Source organism: Rissa tridactyla, chromosome 3, assembly GCF_028500815.1.
Source record: "Rissa tridactyla isolate bRisTri1 chromosome 3, bRisTri1.patW.cur.20221130, whole genome shotgun sequence".
NCBI classification, from domain to species: Eukaryota; Metazoa; Chordata; class Aves; order Charadriiformes; family Laridae; genus Rissa; species Rissa tridactyla.
This window is the reverse complement of record NC_071468.1, coordinates 53416910-53434880: the sequence shown is the minus strand read 5'-3', so window position 1 is coordinate 53434880 and position 17971 is coordinate 53416910. Positions and strand designations below refer to the sequence as shown.

The following is a 17971-nucleotide window of genomic DNA, read 5'->3' as shown; positions in this document are numbered from 1 at the left end:
AGGATGTTTTACCCTCAGTTTAGACCTCATGCTCTGGGCTTACATCATGTGTAAAATGTTCTCCCGCAGTCCTGACACGCACAGAAACTTTGGCAATATTCGTGGACATTTCAACTGCGAAAAGTCAATACTGAGGCTTTAGTCAGCCCTGCATTTTGGGGGCCAAGATACTATACACAAATTCCTGCAGCTGTAGGTAATGTTGGATTTCTACACTGAAGACAGCACAAGGGAGTGACTCTCTCTCATTTTCCAGAACATACACAGAAAAGGATTTGATTGTATGGTAATTGCAGGTAGCTGTTTAGATGAAGCCTGAAGATGTTTACCAGTTGATTTAGTTTGGCCAGAGCAGAGGTACAGAAAACTGTTAAATCAGTTTTGGAACCAAAAGTGAAAAAAAACTTAGTGATATTTACCGGGGAAAATAGTGGGAAGATGGGGAAGAATCAACCTTCAGTTCAATCAAGCACGTGGTAGCTGTTCCCAAAATTTATTAGAAAAAACAGGGGCTGGGAGTGAATGCATCCGAAGACTTAGCTTTTTCATTGCTACTGATTTGGGACCTCGTCCAGAGTTTGCTGAAATTCAGTTGAGCTCCTGGTGTGCCAGAGTAGGTGTTAAATGGGGAACAGGCAGCTGCAGTGCTGTACGCTTTCATAAAGGTCATATCTACTGGTTCTGATAGGAGGAACCACAGGCACTGTAGTAGTTGTCAGCTATGCAGCTTTCATGCTGATCCAAACTCTTGTCTTGGGACCTGTTAGGACCATGTTCCGCTGAGGATTCAGGCAGCTTGCCCACGTTTAGACCATTGTAGAAGGTAGGGAGAGATGCCCGGCAGGATCAGACTGCAGCCCGGGGAAGTGGTGGAAATGCTCCCCACTGCTCAGGGTCCCTAAAAGCGACTGGTGTCTTGGTCCATTTCTGGATGCCCGTTTATCTGGGTTGGACTCAGCTGGCCTGGATGGAGCTGTGGTATTGATGCTGGGAGTGAGCAGCAGTGCAAGGTATCCATCCTGTGGCATGGGGTTGGGTTATGCCGGGTAGCGAGCAAGATATTGGGGTTTCTGTTTGTGCTTGGTCCTGTTGGTAAATCTACCACTTCCTGTGTCACTGGGAGTGCAAACTCCCAGATAGAATCCGATGTGTCTTTTCTCCCTCTGGGGCACTGATGTTTTATTTACAGATCTCTGTACAGCTGTTGCTGAGATCGGTGTACTTGTATACCTGGTAGATATTTGTGCATAAGTGAGGTAATTTTTATTGTCACATTGATCTGTTTGGAGGAGGCTGGAGGATTTGTGCAAGGTCCTGTTGAAGGTGGTTGAAGCCCAGCATCCAGTGGCTACAGCTTTGTCTAGTCCTTTCCTCATTTCCAGCCACGCTATTTCACTCTTACCCTTTTCTCAGTTTCAGCACTGTTTCTTCCCTGTCTGTATCAGATTTCCATGTGTGTTCCTATTTCCGTGTCACCTTTAATATTATTATAGTAGTTATTTCACTGACTTTTATCTCCCCTGTTTCAACTCCTTCTCTCCACATCCCTTTTCTTGGACCCGTTCTTGTCTCCCTTGGTCTAGGATTGAAACGATGCCTTGATTTTTCAAAAAGTTTTGCTTCCTTTAGCCCAGCATGTCAAAAAAATCCACTGCCTAGTCTTTTGTGCAGGTTCAGATCTTGCTATCTCCAGGTTCCTATCTAGCACCTAGACGTGCAGTGAATGGGATCCTAGGGATGTCGGAAGGTCATGGGATGCGTCTTTATAGTGCTTGACCTGTGGTGACAGCATCATCTAATTCCTTTTTCATTAGCTGTGAGCTGTTCAAGACTATGGTTCCTGGGAAGTTCAGTGTCCTCACAGGAAGGGGCTACTTTGGGGACTGAATGGTTTAAATAATGCACTGGATTCATTTCTTCCTCCTCTCGCCTGTCCTGATGACTGTAGCTTGTTTAGGACAATGTTTTTGGTCTGGGTTTTTTTGTTGTTTTTTTGTTTGTTTGTTTTTTTGTTTTAAGATGAACGAGCCTGGCCAACAGGACCAAACTTTAGTCCTGAGGACACAGTGAGCTTTGCTCAGAGTCCATGGTCCCAGGGTTATCCTCCCTGTGGAAGTCCAGGCTATTTCCTGGAGCCAACTCGAGAAGAGGAGACCAGTGCAGGAGAGTGCTTGGGTACGGGGGCTGTGACAGCAGGAGGCAGTGACTTGCTGTCCTGTGGGGGGCTTAAAGAGTGGGAAATGTCCTGACCAGGGAGGAACGCTGGCCCTACAGTGTGTCTGAGTCCAATGGGACAACAACCCTACAGGTGCTCATACAAGGTGGCGTGAGCCCAGCTTCACCTTCTCCCTCTGTGTGGTTCAGGTCAGGGCCTTCAGCCTTATTCCTGGTGGCTCCTGGGCTGTGGGCTACAGTGAGGTGGGCAAGTTCCTTCTGCTGCTCTTTGGTTTTAATGAGAAATGCCTTTCTTGTCAAGCCCGGCACATATTTCACACAAAAATACTGGGTTTGACGGGTCAGCATTTACCAGCAAAGCTATTTAAACCATTCTCTGATAGCACCATCCTGGATGCCTTCGGATTTGTACTGGTCAAACTGTGACAAGGATAAATAGAAACTGGAGCTAACTAGTGAAATGGGAACAATGGGCAGTAAAGTGTGGTGCTACTATGAGGAAAGTAATTAAAGTCTTAGAAAGCCCTGGTTTTAAAATCTCAGCTGATCCCCTGCATTCAGCATTAGGGTCAATATACTTCTTTTTGCCTAAAGCCACGTTTGTTTTAAATAGTTTCAATATGGCTCACTGGCTGGTTCCTTTTGTATGCTTAGTCCCTTGCAACTCTCTGTTTTAATTCCAGATGGAAGCTGCGGCCTTGACTGGGGGAGCAGAACTGATGGGCTGCAGCATCCCTCCTGGCCACCCTGGGCCAGCGGGCTCTCAACACTCAGTGACACACAGGGCCACTGAGAGGAAACCCAAATGGTGTGCTTGCACCACAGGCTGGCAAGCTGCAGGTGTCTGGGGGAGTCACAAGTTGCTCTTCGGGACGTTTGGGTTGGACATTAGGAAAAGCTTTCACCCTAGGCAGCTGGTGCAGCACTGGAGCAGGTCCACAGGGAAGCTGTGCCATCTCCATCCTGGGAAGTTTTGAAGATTGAGCTAGGGAAAACCTGGGCTGGCCTCACACAGTGTTGGAGATAGTTTGTCTTTGAGCAGGATGTTGAGAAGAGACCTCCAGGGGTCCCTTCCAACTTGAATTTTGACCTCTTTCAGTTCTCCACGCTGGTGCTGTGAATGAAGGCTGTGCTCCTGCATGATCCGTGACTAACGGGCTTTTGAAATCTGTGTTGAGCAACTGCTCAGGAGAGCAAGAAAAAGAAACCGTGTGGAAGCAGGTGGTTTTTTTTTCAATAGAGTGCATAACTGAGAACGTTCCTTGAAAAGTGGTCAGGGACCCTCATGAAAGCAACTATGTTTATTGTATAGCAAAAAGCATTTATTGTTTGTTAAACACGACCAGATCCACTGCTGTGATCCAGCTAGTATGCGCTGCTCTGGCAACACAAAGCGTCTGTAAAACCAGCTTAATTGGCTGATTAATCTGGATTTATAGCTGCTTCGTTTTGCTGGGGTAGTGAGGAGCAGCCAGAAGACAGGAGCTGCTGAAGTCCATGTGTTTAAAATGATGATCTGTCTCTCTGTATGCAAAATAAAAAGGCAAGGTTTACCATGCTGAGCTGCTGCCCAGTGTTTCAGTAGAAAAGCAGAGTTCCCTGGGAGTGTGCCGTTCTCTGCATATGTTATACACCACATCAGCACTGAAAACTTGCATTTCTCACAGGGATTTCAAGAGAAGCTCTGCAAACAGCTTTGAGAGTTGCTATGGTCCCTTCCAAAGGGTAATTTAATAGAAGAACATTTGTTGGGAGTGTGTAAGAAGATGCAAACTTGTCAGCAGATCAAGACCATTGAGCAGTTTGGTTATAGAAGGTGTCACTGAGCAGAAATATAGGAAAAGGACCTGCTTTTGGTGTATATAGGGACATGCAGACATCAATACATACTTTAAGTGACGTATTTAAGTGCTGTCATAAATAGATATGAGCTCCTAAACTGGTGCTAGAAAGAGGATCTCACTATTGCTCTGACAGGGGGTACTTTCGTGCATCATCTTTTGTTGTCTGTCCAGGTCTCTGTCAGCTGTTGCTGCCCCAGCCTCTTGTTCTTTTGACATTGCTGTGATTGCAATGACTGGCTCAGCCAGCAAGTGAGAGGGTTCGAACACAGCGTGTAACCTCAGTGTTGGCAGGTTCACGCAACCTTGTGCTTGGTGGGATGGCATCGCTAGAAGAGACCGAGAGAGATCCGCTTTGAGTGCAAAATATGAAAGATAAGAGGCAAAAAATTGCTACAAGTGTAGGAAATCTCATCCCTGGCTGAGGACTTTCTTCCTGCTCTCTGCTCTGCTTGCAGCCTGCGCAGTAGCATGGTGCTGGTCATATGCAATGGAGAATGCCATCAAAACCGGAGATGCTGTTCAAAGCAACCAGACCGGTTGCTTGAGTAATCCTTGCATCAGTATCACTTCTTAAAGAGCGCTGCTAAACTTGCCAGCAAATGTAAAAATAAATGACTCGCATGCGGTACCTGTTACAGCTCTGAATGCTCAAGGGATCATGTAATGGGAGTTTAGGAAGTCAAGAGTTGAAGCATGTGCAGAACAAACCTGTTAAATATGAGGCGGTTGGAGAGCAGAACCATTAGTGATGGGTTTAGGAGAAGAGAACCTGCTTGTAACGTGGATTACTTTCTAAAAGAAAGTTTAAAAATAGTGAAACGGTTCCGTGCTTCATTTTTCACTGAACATTGTCACTTGCCAAAAAAATAATGTACTGGTGTGCCTGAACTAGGGAAAGGGCATTTTTTAAAATAATGAAAAGATCAAAGCTACAAGACATCCCCTGTTTCTGGCAGGAGTTCTTGTATTACGATATGTTTTTGTTTTTGGTGTCTTGTACCAGTCTGTCTGAAGAGCCTGGGAAAAGATGCTATTGAGTATTGTACATCCTTCTTGGAAAACTTGTTGCTACTGCAGTTGGGTTTTATAGCAAAATTAAAAAACTATAAAATTATGCTCTTTATTCTCATGTAATTTAATAGATATGCTTGCAACAGACATATGTGGGCTGCTATACGTCACATGCTTCATAATAACTGTGATGGATTTTGTGTGTGTATCTGCTTATTTTTTGAAGAGAAGGACATGCCAAACAGACCTCTGAGAGTGCGCGCCCAGTCTCCAGACGGCAAGTTGTCTTTTCGGTGGAAGCCACCTTATGGAGCAGGCTTCAGGAGTCCACGCAGCAGATCCCAAGGTTACCCCCGTGGGTATGGAGAGAGCAGCCGAAGGATGAGCTATGCTCCGCTGCTGCAAGAGCGACAAAACCAGGAAGCAAGAAAACTAGGTGAGTCAGATTTCTCTGACAGCATCTACCTGAGCCAGCACACTTCTGTAGTCCCCTGTGGCTGCTAGGTGATCACAGATCACCTGGTGGTGTAGCGTCAAAACGACTTATTCATTTAAATGAAAATGCTTGCTATAATTGCATTCTGTAACATGTTCTTAACAGAAAAATACGATGACCAGGGTAGACAGTTGCAGCAGACCTTGACTCCATGTTAAATAGACACCATGTGTGAGTTTTTTGTATTAATAGCAGGGGGAAGCGCTGGGGAAAAGAGGCTTAGCTCAGATTCTCCTTGCATGTGGTGGGACCACTCTTAAATCCGTTGCTTCTTGTCCTCTTCTTACACTTTGTGCCCCTATGTTATTTCAGGTCAATGGAGGAAAAATCAATGCTTTAATTAAATGTATCCACGCTTACCATTAAAATTGTTTCATGGGCTCCATACTACAATGATACAGTTGTGTGCCCATGTTCTCTTCAGTTCCTTCATGAGGTCCTGGTCGCTAAGGGCTCCTGAGACGCCCATGTTGGCCTCTTCCATGCTCCCTGTCCTGCCATGCTGTGATGTTTTGTACTCGTGCTCTAGATAACCTGCCCTTGATTTAGAAGTTTTCCCATCTAACGGTAGCAATGGGATTTGCCACAGTTTTATTTCCCCAGAGGCTGAGCGTTTCCCTTTGCGCTATTTGTGTCACTTGCCTGTGTTGTGGCTGACCCATCTCCGTTCTGCTGCCTGAGCTCCTCTCTCCTGAGCGGGCACAAGGTCTGCAGTCCGGAGCCTTACTGTGATCCTCTTCCTGCAAGCTTTTTGCAGCTCTTTGCTGTTTGGGCGCGTTTGCTCGAGGTTAGGCTTCTTCCTGTCAAAATCTCTCCTGTAGGCTGGACGCCCTTCCCGCAGATGGTCTGGTCTTGGGTTACAAAGTGGGTGATGATTCCAAAATCACAAGTGGCTGCCAGAATTCCTGGCTTTGCAAAGCAAATGTCTATTTCCCCTTCTGCTTTATGTTTTTTGTATTAAACACACACCTTTATCTCTGTTTGTCCAAAGAGAGAGAATTCCTCAGTCACCTTTAGCAGTTATTCCACCTTTTCCTAACAGGAATCTCTTACTTCTGTCTCATCCCTTCTCTAGCATCCCTTCAGTTTTTTATCTTTCTATGCACTGCTCATGAAGGGGCTGCTCTGGCGTCTGTGCCGAGGTGGCAGGGTTGAGACACGTACTCCCCATTCGTTTGATGCTCAGCACGTGCCACGGCTCTGCAGGTTGAGAGCCTGTCCAGGCAGTACACGGATTTACTGGGGGTTCGGTAACAAACTTAATCTAGATGAGAAATAGCATATAACGTGGTTTTCAGCATCTACTTCTTGTTTTCAATACTTTTATGCTATGTTGGTTTTTTTTTTTATTTTAAAGAAAGGGAACAAACGCTTTTTAAATTATCAGATTATCAGGAGAAGAACTCAAGCCTGGAATGTGGGACTCTTGTAATGGTCTTTTCATGTTAATAATTTGCTTTCCTGCTTCTAAAATACCGACTTTACTGTTCTTACTGCATGCATATTGAACTCTCTGGCATAGATGCTATGTATCTAAATAAATTACCTTTCAAGGAAGTTTCTCGTGTTGTATCTCCAAGAAGAATAAAACAGAGTTCTGCCTGAAAAGACAGATTTTTTTTTTTTTTTTGCAATAAAAAAGGTTACAGGAAAGCCTCTGTTTTTTCCCCTGCATGTGCAGCCTCTGAATCAGTTCATGTGGTTTCACTGCCATCAAGGAGCTCCCAAGGACGGAGCCAACCTGTCTATAGGTCATCTTTAACTAAAAGGAAAGTCACAGGTATGTTTCTTTCACATCTGCTGTCAATTCATGGGGGCATTTGAAAGGAATGAGATAGCTTTGTGGTTTTTAGACTGCGAGTCTTTTGGTGCTGGAGCTGCTAGGTTTTTCTCTGTGTGTTAAAAGAGCTTGGTGGATGTCTCCGTTTGCCTCTCTAATTCAAGCAGTATTAATAAAATGATAAAAGGTGCTTCCCTGCTGCCTGCCTTCTGTGTGGGCAGTGCTGGGTTTCAGGGTAATGTGCCACCCGCTGAAGAGAAGGGCAATCTTTCCCTGGACTTCAGTCGCACATGAGTCCCTAGAGAACGAAGTCGTACTCCAGTTTACTGGCCTTTTTCCTTTCCCAAGACATCAATATTTTTCCAGTGTTACTCTTCAGTAAAACTTGAGCTGGAAAATTGCACCTTGTGCATTCTATGCCTCTGGCAGACCTGGGAATGGTCACCGTGACACTAATAAGAGGAGTAATAAATCTTTCTTGGGGCAGTAGGTAGACTAGACTGGAAAAACTGATCAACAGATAGAAAAAGGAGCCTCATCAAAATTAAAAACCTCCAAAAAATCAAACTAATTTAACTTAATTTTAAAGTTTTGTACATTATTTGCGTAAGATATTCTGATATGTCAAAACAGCCCACTTCAATTTTTTTTTTTCAATATTTTTTTATTTTTGCCTTATATACCATAAAAAATGAAAAGCTGAATTCAAAAATCCTATTGGAAGCACTCAAAAATATAAAATATGCAGGAACTCTCCCTTGTGAAGAATCTTTGACAGTCCCTGGTTTTATTGCCCTTCAAAATGGAAACAAATTTTAAAACCTCGAGATTTTTCATAGGGCAAAATTTCTGCTCTCCAGGCAGCTCTAGCAGTGAGTTTGCCAGAGATGATGAATGTCAGTATGTTAATAAGACGTTTGCTGTAAGTAACAGTTTGGGGACTGATAGAATATAGAAGGACTGTAGAATATACTGATACTCTGAGCAGGCCACTAACAGAAGAAATGATGTTTCCGTGGGGTGCCATCAGTAATCAATGTACTTGGTTTTCCACTACCGCGGTATTTGTTATTCATCTGCGCTGTGTGTGTGTTATAATGTCAGTTGAAGACAGTAACTGTTTTTTATGAGAACTCCGACGTTGCTATCGATACGCTATTTTGTTTTGCCATTTCAGAGGAGGAAGAGATGGAGGTGGCACAAGACATAACTGTTCGAGTTATGTCCTCTCAGTCTGTGCTCGTCGCTTGGACCGACCCCCTGTATGAAAAACAGAAGGTTGCAGCAAATAGGTAGCTAGCCCTGTGTTTTCTTTTCTGAATGCATGCTGTGGGTGAACTGCTGCCAACGCCCTACTGATGGCTTTTGCATTTATTTAATTACAGTTGGTTATGAGAATAATTTAACTTAGGGATAGAAATTTGCATACCCCTACCTATGACAGTGGCTGGTAGGGGATGCTTCAGAGAAGCTGTTAGAAACCTGACATGGGTGGATGTGGGGTCACGTACCCTCCTTGCTTCCCTCTGCCCTGATCTCTACAATTTAGAGATCTATAGGCCCTTAGATCCCTTCTGAAATGTAGTCAGCACCAACCTGGGATACTTTTTCTTTGAGATCACTGTACTGCAGGTGAAGGAAGCATCACTCTGCAATGTGAAAGATGCCCATCAATGCCTCCTGCATCCACTGACCCTCCAGAAACCCCTGTGCAGCTGAATCTGAGAAGGTCAGGGTCTCCGACGAGCGGGAGAGCTTGGCTCACAGCATTATGCCACAGCAGTTGGAGACCACAATAAACAGAGAAATGGGTTGGAATATGCCAAAGCATCTGAAAGCACCAGACTGTGTTGCTCAGCCTGGGAACAGTGAAGGGCTGTGCAACCTGGTGCTGAAGCACCCCAAGGGGCGCAGCAGGAGAAGTGGTTGGTTTAGATGTTCTCGGCTTCCTTGTGGAAGCAGCTATCATGTGAATTTTTATTTGCTTGTGTTTCTGGTCCCAGGCAATACAGTGTTCGCTATCGGGAAAAGGGGGAATCGGCAAGGTGGGATTACAAGCAGGTGTCCAACCGGCGGGCGCTAGTGGAGAATCTGCTGCCAGATACCATGTATGAGTTTGCCGTCCAAATCTTGGAGGGAGAAAAAGAAGGAAAATGGAGCGTGTCTGTTTACCAACGGACTCCAGAGGCGGGTATGTATTAAAAAGGTCCTTGGGGTGATGCGAGTTTTGGGGTTTAAGCTGTGAAATATGTCTGACTTGAGGGAAAGCCGGAATAAGTGCTTGCCTGGGGCAGCAGAGGGTTGGGAACCTGGGGAAACCCTCGGTGCCACTGCCTGCATCCCTGCAGCAGTGCCCTGGAGAGCACATCAGGGCTGCTCTTGCAGCAGGATGAGAACTGGGGAAGATGGTTTGGGTATTTTGGGGGGATGGGTCAGCAGCTTGGACCCCTGCAGCTGGATTTGCCCTTTCCTTTGGGAGGAGCAGCCTGTCTGCTGTCCCGCTCTGTGTGTAGCAAATTTAAATCTGCCTCCACAATGGAGAAGCCGTGGGGCCCCCTTTGGTACAGGGAAGTGGTCCATAACAACTGAATTATCACATCGTTCCAGCTAAGCCACAGTAGCTGTCTCATGCAGGCAGCCGGTTCCTAAAAGTATGGAATAAAATTTCACGACAGGAATCTGATACAGAGACATAATACAGGCACACATGGACCTGAGCCATGTGTGCTCTTCACATTTATCTTTGAAATGGCCGTATAGGAATTTCTGCTATGAGGAGCAAAAGGTGTATGCTGTGTTTCTTACTTGCCTCTTCTGCATGTGGCTGTTTCACAGCTCCTGCCAGCGCACCTGAAAATTTGGATGTTTGGCCATTAAAGGGCAAACCAACCTCTGTAGCAGCATCCTGGGATGCTCTCCCAGAGAGTGAAGGAAAAGTCAAAGGTAAGTCATCACTGTTCGGTTTTTAACCCCCTCAAGGAGCCAGTCTTCTCGAAGCCAGACTGACGCTCCGCAGCAAGCTGGAACCGCTGACTGTGCCAGGATTTTTTCATTTGTTAATGGCTTATACCCGAGCAAGATTTTCTTGTTTCCAGCCCAGTGTCTCCTCACTGCTGCTGGGAAGCCATCGTCACCATGTGCCTGGGATGTCACAGAGCTTCCCGGGGTGTCATGTGTGCACATATACCTCTTCTTCCGTTAATAAGCAGGTCAAAATGGAGCTCAAGAAGGAAGTTTCCCAAAGGATTTGTAACAGTTAGGCGAAGAACGAAAGGTTGGGTAGTTGTGAAGAAAGTGAGTGGGTTGATGTTGTGTTTTATTTCTAGTTTATCGCAGAAGGAAAGTCTCAGCTTAAGAAGCAAGTGCAAATCGCCTTGTGTACTACAGCATTATTGTACATGGTTGCAAAGCTAATTTGTCAGTGGTTATTTACTTGCATAGGATTTTAGAGAAAAACTTTCTGGGATTTTTTTTTTTTTCCTCCTTTTTCCCTCTGAAAAAGAACAGGCTGATTTTTTGGCTGCTCCAGTTCTTCAGTGGCTGATGGGATTGTGTTCTCGAGTTACACAAGTTTCTCCAGGTGCCTTATCAGCACTGTAGCATCTCAGGATTTAAAAAACCTTTGGCCTGGAGGGAAGTCTACCATGTCTGCATACAAGACCTAGTTTATATGTGTTTTTCAGGGCAGTGGTGGAATTCCTTCCGCTTTGAAGTCAGTAGGAGTCTTGCCAATTGCTTCAATGGAGCTGCAATTGTGTCCAAGAATTATTATTTCTTAAAGTAGGGTCAGGCAGGGACACTATCTGAAGTTTCAAATCTGCTCCTAATTTTGAGCAGTCTGTAGCCCTTTGTCCATTTTTGTCTGCTGATTTTAAGATGATTCATCCAAGGAAATCGTTTCAATGATACCTGATATTCAAAGGCTGAAGACCTATATATGTCTAATATATCATTGTTTTCCTTGAGTATGAAGTGTTACAGGAGAGGTCTTATTTTTAAACTAAATAAATGACACAAATGACATTTATACTGGCTAAATGAAACCCCTGAATTAGCACTCCATAGACGTTTTGATAGTACGTGGTAATCAGGAATTTTTGTCTTTGGATTCTTTTGTTTTTCAACCCTGTTGTTTTATATATTTATAGCACATATTAAAGTAATGGGAGAACATGCCCTCCAGTAGCCATTTGAGAGTTACCAGAAGTAACACCAGTGCCTCTGCAATTAAAGCAACTCCTGTGTATCTTAAAACAAAAAAAACCCCCAAACTCAGAGTTTACCATGCTTTCTAATACATTCTTTTTTTTTCAACTGAGCATTAAATGCATTTGCATATGAAATATTGATGATTTTTTTCTTTATTTTGATGACCTATGCATGTCTTACTTCTTAACGCCATGGATATGGGCTCATTTTCAGAAAAAAAAAAGTTTTCTGTTTTTAAAGGTGTTATTATGTTGTAGAGGTTTCCCGTTATAGGACTGTGACACCTCAAGTGTTATTGTGTTTCTTGGTGTAGAGAGAGAAAACTGGCAGCCCTTGGCATTTATTTTCAAAATTCTGTTTTGGTCCAATACCCGTGCCTCTTACAGAGGACTGAAAAGAAAAGGAAGCCTGCACATGGCTGAGCTATTTCCTACACTCCTTGGGAATGTCACGGGAAGACTCCTCTTCGTGCCTACAGTTGTTCCTACAGGGGTGAACTTTCTCTCGATACAGAAAGTTCATATAGAGCACAGGTACCACAGTAACCCTGAGACGAAAGGTGGGAGCAGGGTGGGTTTCCTAAGTGGCAACAAGACCACGTGTTGCTCCCTCTACAGTGGTGTTTGGCCCCAGCTGTAGTTGAGCACGATGCGTCCAATTTTGATTTTTTTGGACAAGTGTGCTATCGCTACCATTTGGCAATATGCAGTGGTGTTGTTTCCTGGTGGAAATATATTTTCTGAATAAGAACCTCAATCATCCAGGCATGAATTTTACCTACTGGCCTGTAGATTACAGCTAAAACCTCTCTAAGCAAAGGCTCAGCTGGAAACACTTATATTTCAGTGCAGCAATATTGTTCCCAAGATTAAAGTAAGTGCTTTGGTGTTTTCATGGGTATGCTCCTCAGGCTCCAGCACTGCTGAGGAATGAGTATATGGCCTTTGGAGCTGGTGGAGTTTCACCACAGTAGACTGGCAGAGCTGCTTTTGCATGACTAGGGTCTTACAAATACAGTGCAATTCTAGCTGTGTCAAGACTCTGTTGGAAATGTAAGAAAGTAATTAATACTAATTAATAATGTCACTTTTTAATATTTCATACTGATGTTTTGAATGATAATTATGTGAATACACCATTTTGTTCTTCTTCCAAATAATTTCAGCGGGAAAGAAAACTTAATGTTGTTATTTGCTGTGGACATAGCTACAGTCAGCAACGCAATTGTGTGTTGTCTACCATCGTGAGCAAGTTATGTTTTGGAATAATGTTCTCTGGATCATGTGTTGTTGATTGCAAATATCTTGGTAGCTAATCCGTAAATTCGTAATTTCTCTTTCTCTTGGGAAGTCTAAAATCTGCTTGTGGTCCATCAGCCATAACAGCGTGGGTATTCGGATTTTAGTCATCTGCACTACCTAAGCTTTGCACAGTCCTTCAGACTAGATTTCCGCAAGTAGTAAGACAGCATGTATTTTCCTGGCAGTGTTCGTACATGTTTTCTGCCTACAGTGCATTTTCTCTTTGTAGACTTCCTGTTATTTCTGATTTAGGGCAGTTAATTTTTTCAGAGGACTCATTTTTTCCCCTTTATTAGTCGGTGTCCAGAAACAGGAAAAGGTCTCCTGGTGCAGCACACCAAACCTTGCAGTAGTTGGTGCTGTGACTTTCTCATGTCCCCTGCACCTTCTTTGGAATGCACAGCTGCCGTCCAGCTCCTGTTGGTGACTCTTCACTCTGATGGGCATTGCTGCTTATGTATTTTTACAAAGGTATAGCTAACATATCAGTCTTATAGCATAACATCTCAGTCATTAGGTCATTGATGTGATTTGGTTTTGTCTGTTAAGATGAATAAATGTTTAACTTACCTACATATATATGCATATATATCTCTCTCATGTCTTTATACTCCAGCTGTTGACTCAGCGTGCATTGCTAGTGTATTAATTTTAGTAATGCACGTTCTAATTCATCCTACCCATACAGTCTGTCCGCTGGAAACAGGACTGTTTTCAGTTTCCTCCTTCCAACCGTCTGCCAAATCATTTCAGAATACATTCTTTCATACGCCCCGGCTCTCAAGCCATTTGGAGCAAAGTCCATCACCTACTCTGGAGCTACAACATCAGCCATAATAGATGGTCTGCAGGCCGGGGAGCGTTATATTTTCAAAATTCGTGCAGCAAACAGGAGGGGACCAGGTCCTCAGTCTAAAGCCTTCAGCGTCGCCATCCCAGCTGGTGAGTACCAAGCCGTGCACCAGTTGCGTAGTCTGCCCATTCTTGCCTCGATCCCACTTATGTTCATTCTTACAGACTTTTCTTAGCTTCCTCTGCGCTCCATCTAAACCATGAGATTTTATTTTCTTAAAACTGTTTCTGTTACTGCAGCATATAAAAGAACATTTTATGGACATTTTAACATTTTAAATAAATGCATACCATACTCTATTTCCTGCATGAAAACACTGTGTGCTCTTGTTATTCAATGGCCAAAGAATACAATGCTTTGGGTCTTTGGTTGTGCTATTCCTGACAACTCCCACTTTTGAAAGTCGGTTGGACTGGCTTACTGAGGTCCTGCTCCTTGCGTTTTCTTCTTACCAAAAAGATGCTGTTGTGGGGACAGAAAATTTGCTGAGTTAGCTAAGAATGTGGGCCGCAGCCTCAGATGGGATAATGCAGCACCACGCCACCAACATGACTAAGGTCGTCTGAAGATTTGGTTCCACTGATACGACGTTGCAGTCCCTGCTTTTAGAAGTTTGATTTTAATTGCTTTAAGTTTTACCCAAGTTACAATAATTCGACATAGGCTGGTTAATACAGAAATAATTATTGTCTCCTGTTCTTATAAGTTGTCTTGCACTTGCTACCCGGCCGTTTTCTTCTCTTAATCAGTTTTTTGTGCTGCTTCTATTGTTATGAATAAACACCTTTTTTTTTTTCCCTCCTCAGCTGCTCTTGAGGATTCAGTTGCTCAGCAACAAACAAATATTCAAGATAATTCAGAGGCTAAAAAAACTGGGAATGCTGGCTCATCTTCTTCTCAAACTTCCTCTGTTTCTTCAAAAGTCCAGCCATCACTTTCCTCTAAGCGGTCATCTGTTCGTTCACCTAATATTAGTGATAAAAAGAGTCTTCTTTCTGAATATAAGAATAAAATATTGACTCGAGGAGGGGTCCTAAGTAAATCTCAGTTACCTTCTAGAAAGACAGGTGAGCTGGAACCTGATCTCCAATCCACCGAAGTGACAGATGATCATGATTCCTCCCAGGAAGCTCCAACAATGCCACCAAAAGCCCAGGATCAGAGGAGAGTTGCTAGACCCTTATCCCCTAGTCGGCCGGTCCACCCTGTCCTTGCCTCAGGGAAGTTCCCTGTTCGAACCCACACATCAGAGGTGTCACAGCAGACGAGCACAGAGAAACATGAACCACCAGCACTGTTACCATCGGCAGCACAACACTCTTCTGCCTCGTCTGTTCCTAAATACACAGATAATGAAGCAAAGCAAATGAGGCAAAGCAACCCTAATGTGCCTGCTGAAACCTCTTCCCGTCCTCTGCCTGCCAAAAATAATGATCTTGCAGGTAAAGTGGAAGGAAAGCCAGGCCCCATGCTGGTGAAAGTGTCTTCTAAAACTTCAGAGCCTAGTCGCCTGGCTTTGCCGTCAAATCGGCAGTCTGCTATCTCTCATGATGTTGTTCCAAGCCATCCCAGTAGGTCTGGCTCTCTAGGTCATTCACATCAACCCTCTTCCAAATCAGCAGATTCCCATGCTCGTGATAGCCACAATGAGTTTGACAGTGAAGAAGCAGAGGACAGAGCAGGACAGCCCAGTTCTAGATCGCAGCAAACAAGGGTGCCCTCAAGCTCCAGTTCTCACACGTGGAAGGATTCCAAATTAGCTGCGGTGGCAGTCTCATCAAGGTCTGCTGTTTCTGGTCATGGTTCACCTCACTCTCACTCCTCCACCAGTGCCAAATCCGACAGAAAGGATATTGATAAGAAGTATAAAGAGGACTCACAAGATGAAACCCCCTTATTTCCTTCTCTACCCTCTTCCAGGCAGTCTTCTTCAGCAATCTATTCCAAGAGAAGAAATCCTCAGGTTGATTCTGATTCTTACCTCAGAGAGACACATAGTGAAAAGTCACCCCGCTCTGACTCAGCAGAACAACAGAGTCGAGTGGCTGCTGCAGAAAAGCATTCTCTTTTGCAATCTTCTCTTTCCAAACATAAGCCTGAAGAGCAGGACAGTCGAGAGGTAAAAGAAACCCTTGCTCGATCAAAACCAAGTGTATCTTTGCCTAAAAAGACGTTCCCCTCTCGTCTTCCATTGGAGAAGACCTCTCGCTCAGAGCCTCCACAGAGGGCACAAACGAATCCTTCCTTACTGCATTCAAGGGGTCGTCGCCTCCCATCTCACGTCCCATCCCAGAGTAACGAAGAATTGCAGGAAGATGATGAGGAGGATGTAACAGAAGGCAGTGACAGAGCAAGCAGGCGCTCTGTGCTTCCTAAAGATGTGTCCTCTTCTAGGGGATTACCTGCATCTTTCTCTCAGGGAAGCTCAAGTTCATCTCTATCAAAGCAACAGCAGTCAGGTTCTCAGGAACCTTCCTACAAACCAAAACTTACTCAACCAGACTCCAGTTCTGCCGGTGATACAGCAAAAGACAATCAGCATAATCCAAGGTTGTCACCCACTTCTTCGAGACAAGCTCGTCCTTCATTACCTACCCGATCAATGGTTGCTACAAGAACAGTGTCCCAAACAGAGAAGAAATATGGCCTGTTGCCCTCAAAAATGTCCAAACCTGAACTTCCTCAAAAAGTTCCTTCCTCCTCTTCATCTAAATCTCGTCAGTCAGTTTCTAATGAAGAGGATGATTATTACAGTGAATATGATCAGAAAGAAGTGAAAGAGAAACCCACATCTTTGGCAGCAAGATGGTCCCCTTCTGTTTCTAGAGGTAACAAAAACACATATGATGACACTACTAGCAATAAAAGGAAATCTATGGACACATTTCTACCCCACAAAGTAAGCTCTGAAGAGGAAGAGAAGGAAAAACCTCCGATATTAAAAATATCTTCTCCTGAATCACCAGGAAGCTCTGCCATAGCATCACGGATTACTCAGTCCTCTAACAAGCATACCCCATCTAAACCAAGCTTTGTCTGGCCACGTTCTTCTGTATCTACCACCACACAAACTGTTTCTCCAACAGTTTCTTCGTCCACTTTGTCCCCTCGCCAGCGACTATTGAACTCCAGGCTACGAAGCCCTTCCCAACGGCAATTTGTTAGACCTCCTTATAGACAAGGTATCTTGTCTGTGTTGTAGTAATCTCACTGAATAGTGTTTTTCCTAAAATTAGCAGTTAGATGAATGCCCTCCTTCAGAATACAGGTTCAGTTATTTAGTATAATGTATTACTTTTTATTTTGGTTGTTCTCAGGGAGCCCAGTTCTTGAGGACATTGCCTGATCAGTCTAATGTGGTGCCCCAGACCTTTGGGCCTGTGGTCTGATCTGCACAGGATCCCATGATCCACAGAGGAGATGGCAGAGTTAGGTACTAAACTGCAAAAAGGGCTGTGTTCCTTATTGAGCAATGACTTCACCAAAAGTACATTTATACTCAGAATATGACAACCTCTCAGGTATATTGCTCTTCATCATGTGGATTACTAAAAGCCTTTTGTAGGTTATATAGTGCTACCTTGCCCACACCTAGGCAGTAAGGTGTTTCCTCATGCTGCCCAGGCATTCTGTGTTTTATTTAATTATTTTTTTAAGCCACTTCCCTCTTTTTCTAAGTAACAGCTCAGAGTTGCACATTCCTGTTGAGAACTGTTCATGTCCCAGTGAAGCCTTCTAATACCTTTATGGCTGTGATTTACCACAAATATTAGAGGCTTGCTTTCTGGCAAAATATCTGCTGACCCTGGGTAGCGGAACAGAGGGTCCACTACACGTCAAGGTGTGTCACCTATTGATTACCCATGTCACCTATGGAGAATCTCAGACAGTTTCGGTGACTTTGCTAGGTAGAAATGTTTTTTCTCCCTCCAATGCATGGCCATCCAAAATAGTATTGAGTGACCTGAGTGTTTTAGTGAATACTTTCTGTGCTATATGTAGATAACAACATTTTGTTCAATGTGGCCTCACTGTTATACAGTGAGGACCATGCAACTGGACTATTGTATGTGCTATGCTTTAGTCAAACTCGATGCTGTGTAGAGGTCCACCAGCTTGCAGAGCTTTCAGATGGGAGTGGACATTAAATAAGACTATGGTGGATGAGATGCATTGCGTGAAAGAATAGCAGCTTTTTCTGTGGAGGTTGTATATCAGCTTACTGCCAACCATGCAACTGAGACATTAATAGCCAAGGAGTGTTCAGTTTATATATAGATATATATATTTATTTTTCTGGAG

The 17971-nt window shown here is 44.0% G+C and overlaps 1 protein-coding gene across 1 annotated transcript in view; it reads left to right on the top strand.

Moving 5' to 3' along the window:
* Window positions 1-17971, top strand: part of FNDC1 (fibronectin type III domain containing 1) — a 72098-nt gene that overhangs the window by 21773 nt on the left and 32354 nt on the right. The window contains exons 2-8 of the mRNA XM_054197139.1: window positions 5257-5466; window positions 7208-7306; window positions 8484-8598; window positions 9310-9497; window positions 10142-10249; window positions 13570-13758; window positions 14476-16851. Coding sequence (XP_054053114.1) covers window positions 5257-5466; window positions 7208-7306; window positions 8484-8598; window positions 9310-9497; window positions 10142-10249; window positions 13570-13758; window positions 14476-16851 — 3285 coding nt within the window. The remainder of the gene's footprint in view (window positions 1-5256; window positions 5467-7207; window positions 7307-8483; window positions 8599-9309; window positions 9498-10141; window positions 10250-13569; window positions 13759-14475; window positions 16852-17971) is intronic.